Source organism: Ornithodoros turicata, chromosome 2 (genome assembly GCF_037126465.1).
Source record: "Ornithodoros turicata isolate Travis chromosome 2, ASM3712646v1, whole genome shotgun sequence".
Taxonomy (NCBI): Eukaryota; Metazoa; Arthropoda; class Arachnida; order Ixodida; family Argasidae; genus Ornithodoros; species Ornithodoros turicata.
Window position 1 is genome coordinate 53,491,987 of NC_088202.1, and position 7,088 is coordinate 53,499,074.

Sequence of the window (7,088 nt, forward strand, 5' to 3'; positions counted from 1 at the left end):
CTGGCCAAATCCAGCCCACCAACGCTGTGCCCTCCAAGCCTCTTTGACATTTTTGGACACCATAAGACTTCGAACCTTACTGTGTAGGGGCTCATTATTCCATTCCCCACCGCACCATCAGCAATGGGGTACAGTATCGCCCCTGGCGCTGAAACTCCCCGTTCATCATCTTAAAAATAGTTGTTGTTATTGTAGCGCTTCGAGCTTCCCGCATGATGCACGGCTAGTGAACTCCAACAGCATTGCAGACGACAACATGGAAAGGCCTCAATGTTGCCAAACAAGGTCGCAAAGCGTCGCTATGTGGAAACTGTGCGAGATAGTATACTTCCTTCTCCTGAAGTTATCTTCGTGCGTCAAGGAATCCCTGGATTCTGGAGACGGTCATTGCAAAGAGAAGCGCAACGTTTGACTCATGCCAGGTATCCGATACGAACAAAACAAAGAGACAGCGAACGGGTAAAAACTGAATAGGGGAGAGGAAAATGTCGAAGAAAGGCGATAATGACGTAGAAACCAGCTGCGCAACGCATTGGCAACGACCAACGGGAGGGGAAGTCGCAATTTTTGGCGGATCTGGTATTTCAGTCCGGGTATGTGACCTGGCATGTAACAAATTGAATGCAATGTAGTTGTGAACTTCAAACTAACGCCCTACCAAATTCGCAAGCTCTTCCGTTAAAGGAATATATGGAGGGTGCTACTCCAAGCGGCGCAGTCCAGAAAGCGGAAGCGCTCTTGTTTGGTAATTCGCGGTTGTCTTGGTGAATGTGGACTGATAGTGGATAGATAGACTGATAGTAGATAGTGGATAAATGTGGATGAAGTTGTTGTTGTGGGCTGATAGAGGGCTTGGCTGATAGAACATCAACCAGCCATCCTAGTACAAATGAAGTTCAACACGCTTGGGGCTTGCACCGAAAATCTCTAGTTACTGGCAACTATGAAAAAAAAAAAAAGTGCAAGCGTTAATCGAATATGAATGGACCATTGCCATGTACGTGTCGCCCCTGGCGTCGGAATGCAAAAGGTCATATTCTTTTTATTTATTTTATTCTTCTTTTATATATTTTTCTTTTTCTTTGCGGAATAACAAGCCGACGTCCCGTTTGACCTTGACCTTTCCTCCTATTTTTTCCTCTTTTGTTCTAATAAATATATCCCCTCCCCCAAATGAGGCACTTTTCGGACTAGCGCGTCGCGTGGGAAAGTAGCGAAAGAAGATTGCAAAAAGAATGCGGAAAGAGTGAAAGCGTATTGTACTGATTGCGACTACAAAGCGTCGTCAAGTGTCATCCTCGAACGTCTGCGCAGCCTTGACACCGATTACCTAAACACGGCAGCCGTGGCTGAGGATGCGCATAGGCTTACTCGGAACAGGTCCATTGGAAGGAATGGACTAATGCGTAACCGCAGCTGATAATCAGAACGTGACACTGGCGGCCTTTAGTAGTCACGTCATCGAGAGTTGCATTTAATAGAATTACCAAATGAACTTCTGTGTTTATTGGGACGGTCGCCGTGATTTTAAAGTAACGTCTCGAGAGCATGCTGCCTGGTGACCCACCACACGCTACTACTAACTACATGTACTAACGCCACAACTACAATACAATCCCAGTTATGAAGGTTATTGCAAAACAGTCATTTCCAGTGAAAACTGATGTGAAAACTTCCAGTTTCTTCAGAGCTGACTTTTGTGTGTCCGAGTGAATCCATTGTGGCAATAACATGCATGGAGATGATGACATTCCTTGAGATTGAGGGAAGACAACGACGAACAAGAAGCAACAGGACAAGTCACAAGTCTCATGTTGCGAACATAAAAACAAAGAAGAAATATGGGTTCAAGTGGAACATAAAAGTAGGATGCAATAAGCGAGCTGGTGATAATCTGGAGATGATGGCATTCTTTGAGACTGAGAGAAGGCAACGACAAACAAGAAGCAACAGGACAAGCTTCCTGTTCAATAACACTCATATTGTAAATGTTTCAACATACAATTCTGTTTACAGGTATATGAAGCAGCTTTTAACAAGCTTCCTTTAAACTTTACTTGAAATCTTAAAACTTTGCTACTTGTGAAAGACGTGCAGTTTTGGTTTGAGTCGGTAGTTTCAATACATGTTTTGTGCGTTTATTGCTCTTCGCCAGTCTTAGCGTGATATTATTAGATATGTTTGTAAACAGTCTGGTATTACGTAAATATTCAAGCCAGACACGGCAGCGCCGTCGTGAACCCCTCTTTTGTTTTGTTGGGTAGACACGAAGAGAGGTCCAGGAAGAAGGCCACCACCTAAACATCCGTTGCCATGCCAACGTGACGCGTTCATTGATCGTGTGACGTTAGCCTTTTCTTTCGTCCCTGGCCCTCCCTTACGCCAACATTTGTCTGCGAAGTTTTCGCCACTTCATAACACCGGCGGAATATCTGTTATATTAATAACCTCCCAACACCTCGTTTGTCTCGCTGGGTCGAGATTAGAAGGAAGACTGGGAAATTCCTGTCACTTCAGAGCTCATCTTCATCGTTTGAAAGGTGAAACGGCCCGGCTGTGACTAAAATACGAATTTTGTTGTCTCCTTATTCTGGCAGGCATCACGCCTCACCGCTTCGAAGTGTGTGGCCATGTACTCGGTTAATAACCTCAGTGATGTTCCAATCATGCCCAACTCTCAATTTGAGCTGAAACAACACGCGCAGATTAGATGCCTGGAGGCACAAGTCTCTACACATCACCCACGTGCATTGCATTATAATTTTTGCAATTTTATTTTAAACTGGATCTTTATTTTCCATTTCCAAGGGAATGTCTTCATGTGTGTTCGAAGGGTTGTCTTCTGCGTTCTGTTTTGTTCTGTACTTCGTCGATATACAAGTAGGATAATCGATTTTATAGTAAGTCTGGTCTAAAAATAGAAAGAGTTCGTTGTCCATATCAGAGGACGGCGGCGCGGATGCCGCACAATCCTGGCGCCTTTTCCCGCTTCGCCCCTCGCTTTAGTTGCGCGTCAGGTCACGTGGGGAAGGGCGCGGTACACTTGGACCAATCGGAGCGAAGGCGCGCCGTGTCGGGAATTTTCCACCAGACACCCGACGTGGCACGGCGCGTCCTTGAGTCATTCATCGATTTTTTCCCCCTTTGCGAATCCGGCGACACTTGTAGGCCGGGGTATCTTATCTAATCGTCTGACGAGTCTTGAGTCACAACACCCACATGTCAAGCTGTCAGAAAGGCAGGGAAAACAACAAGAGACCGAACTCAGGTTTAACACCAGTGCGATAAAGTACTGATGCATGAATTTATTCTCCACATGGTATGAATTATCTCACTTTCGTGGTCATAGCAAAATTACGCGACTAAACAGCGCGTGTTGTGAACTGCATAAATTATAGATACACAATAGTGAACACAAGGTCTGTGCGACTAGCCACACGTGTTTCTCGACTAAAAACATAGCAAACATCCAAAGCTTGGCGTACAATCCAGTAACGTTGCATGATATCCTTTGCAGCATCCTTTGTCTGCAAAAATGGGTCGCTCCTCGCCAGGCGGAACGCTACAAATTATAACAATATATACATTTATGTACAGAAGCGCTCACATTACGTGAAACATAAGCACCAGCTGGTCCCAAACGGAAACATGAAGGAATCACAGTCCTACACTGTGCAGCGATCATCATCACGAAAGTCCTTCCACTTTCTTGGGCTCGACGACCACCACGGAATCATCCTTGGATCGCAGAGTCTTACGGAGCTTGTCCACAAGGCGGGTGTGGAACTTCCGGTATAACGATGACTGAGATGCTGATCTCGGTGTTGGAGGAACCACAACGTCCGAACAGCGGGACGTTCTTCTCGTCCCTCGCTCGGACTCCACGGCACGAAGGCGTTCTTCGACGTCGCTACCGGGTGAACATGATAAACTGGTCTGACCCGAAGCCTGTCCACTGCGGGACGCACGACTGTTGATGCTGCAGGATGATGTTCTGCGTGTCTTAGTCCCGTTTTGCTGGTAGATATTGTAGTCGTTTTTGACAACAGGCATCATAAAAGCCATGGCTGGATGATTTCGAGCAAGTCGGAACGCAGAAAGAACGACTGTGACGGCGACTGCAGAATGAATGAGATGTATGGAGGAGAGCGTCCGGTTAAACGGGCTACTGGAGCACGTCACGTGACAGCTGCGGCAGAACTGGCAGCGAGCCAAGGAATCCAAGCGCGTGCGGGCCGCCAAAAGTGTTGAGAGAGGGGAGACAAATATGCGATTCCCATTGGGTGCCTTACAGTAGAGAGCGAGGAGGCTTTTTGAAGGTTAGCGCGCCACTCCGCGGGCAGACAAGAAACTTCCGCGGCGCCACCGGCGCCATTGTTTTGTTTGGCGCCGGCGTCAAAAAAGGACTCAACTGCGTGCGTCGACGCGTCTGTGTCTCGTGACCGCGGAGGCGTAGGTGTGTTTGTTGACTTTGGACGCCGTTGGAAGTCCTTGTACCGGTACGCGATAGCGTGCCGAGAAACCTTTAACGCTGATAGTCAGCAAACATTGCGATGAGAAACGACAGTGATAATGCGAGCGCGTGATACGTGTTTTACCGCGAAATATGCGTCCCAACCACGTTCTCTTATGGGAAGTCAACGTGGATACTTGCCGGGATATGTGTCAGGGTTTATGTCCCGCAAAGTTGCAATTCCTTGTGTTGCACGTGGGGATAATACATTTTCAAAGGCTCATATGAGGCTGACGATGAGTACGCTGACGTGCTGATTACCGAGATGTCTGCAGCTACGGTCCATCCATATCTATTTGCGGCATCGATGCTTTCGATGAAATACTTAGAGAAAGACGAAAAGATTTAGTATAGGTTGAAGGAAATCGACGAACAGATACATAAACTTCTTTCTAATGTTCCATCCTCTATGTATGTAAATTCGTACCTGCGGACTCAGTGGGGGCACCCGCAGCGTCACTGCATTTCTACTCACAAACAGCTAAACTGCGGAACGAATCATAAGAGAAAATCGACATCATTGTGAGTGACGTTGTGTTCTGAGCGTGTCCTGCCGTGAAGTTCTGTTTTTAGGGCCGGCATGGGAAAACTGACATGGTAAAAGCTAAATAAAAAATAACATGGTTAAGAGCAGAGTTGTACGTAACGCGTTACGTTACTAGTAATCAATTACTTTTGTCAGTAATTTTTTAACGTAATCAATTAATTTTGTGAGCAAGTAATTTTCCAAGTAATCCTATTACAATTTACGGTAATCAATTACTGAGTAATTGATTACTTCTTTAACCTTCTGTCAACAATGGCAACCCCTTTTTAGCAAGCCAATCTGTTCTTCTGTTCCACCACCAGTTCGACTGAAACAATGACGCAGAGGTCACTGTGACAGCCGTCTCTAGTCCACACCTGTTATACACACACGTTATTACCACAGTAATATGATACAACCGCGATAATATGATGATATGATAATATTACAACCGCGACCTACTAGAGCAACAGTAAAATAGGTGACTGTATTGATAAATTGTGGGGGCTGAACATAACAACAGTAACAAAAGAAGCCGAAGTTTCGATGTTGTTTTAAATGTATGTATAAATCTGTAATAAACGCGTGTATGTGTTTTGTATGTTGCTTTCAAATGTATTTGTGAATTTCACTTATCATGTATGTTGGTGTCTCATATTAGAATTTGCAACAAGAGCTGCATGGTTGCATTCACTGCAGGCTTGTTGGCTTTGCTATGGCCCACAATTTAAAAGTAACGGGAAAAGTAACGCGTTACATTTTTAATCGGTAGCGTATTAAATTTTTGATGAAGTAATTTGTAACGGTACAGAATTACTTTTCGTGCAGCAGTAACAGTAACTGTAATCAATTACTTTTTTCGAGTAACGTGTACAACTCTGGTTAAGAGCATCAACTGTTTACTATATACACATTAAAAACAATACTTTCATGCAGTACAAGACGCACGAAAGTCTCGATGGAACCTGAAGAAGTGCCTCCTTACTGCACGAAAGCCTTGTTTTTAATGTGTATATATAGTAAACAGTTGATGCTCTTAACCGTCTTTGTTATTTTTTATTCTGCATCGCCGGAAACTTGCACATTGTTTTTCTTCACGTTCTACGATGGTAAAAGCTAGTCAAATCTGACCGTGATATTGTGATATGATCAGCTCGTGTGCTGCCGGATAGAGTTGAGTTGAAAGAGAGCAATTACACGAGAGCATGCTGTTTCGTGTACTGTTCAATGTCGACCTTGTCGGCTTCGCCAAAAGTGCTCAGGTGAATGGTCAAATAAATAACCATGGTATATACGAGAAAGTTTACTCTTGCAGGTATTTTTCTGAATGATAACTGGGAAAAATGTCAAAATTAATTAGTAAGATAGGGTGGCAAAAGGTTAGCTTAGCACGCGTAATGCGGGCTTGCCTGCACTACCCGCGGATGCGTTGCGGATACAGCGATACACCAGCATTTTACCCGCAACCAGCAGTGACACTGAGATTTTACCCGCAAATCGCACAAGTGTGCGGATATCAGATACGGGTGAGATACGCATACGGATATCAGAATATGAAGTAGAGCTGACTTTGTTTTATGCCCTCCCTGTGCTAGCTGGCCTTACGAGTGCAGCTTCGGGATTATAAAAATACATTCGGTTTGGAAGAAACATCAACTCGACTCGGAATTCAAACGTTGAATTACATAATTGATTTGAAAATCGAACTTAACGTACGGCTACTCGCTTCGGTGTTCGAAAAATTCGTATATTCACACTGTCCCAGTAAAAAGTCGACGTCCAAAATCAACAAGTCCATACCAACAGTGGATGTTCCTCAGGGGACATTTTTTCCAGGGAAATTTTTCCTTGGACATTTCTTCCGGGGGACATTTTTTTCCCCTGGTCCCGATATATTCATGCGGATCACTATACAAAGTAGCGCTTACTTTTGCGCCCTCTGTTGTGCCATTTTCCGCCTTACGTGTGCAATTTCCGAACTATATTCGAATATATTCGGTTTGGAGCAAACATCGATTTGAAATTCGAATATAAACGTGTAAATCTACT

The 7,088-nt window shown here is 44.6% G+C and overlaps 1 protein-coding gene across 1 annotated transcript; it reads right to left on the bottom strand.

The window, feature by feature from the left end:
• Positions 1-3,687: 3,687 nt before the first annotated feature.
• Positions 3,688-4,065, bottom strand: LOC135384646 (uncharacterized). Its single transcript, XM_064613839.1, has one exon. It carries the CDS (start codon positions 4,063-4,065, stop codon positions 3,688-3,690), a length of 378 nt encoding a protein of 125 aa, XP_064469909.1.
• Between the last annotated feature and the right edge of the window lie 3,023 nt (positions 4,066-7,088).

Bases quoted from the DNA above. Each gene is read 5' to 3' on its own strand.
- LOC135384646 (XM_064613839.1), bottom strand. From the start codon at position 4,065: ATGGCTTTTATGATGCCTGTTGTCAAAAACGACTACAATATCTACCAG.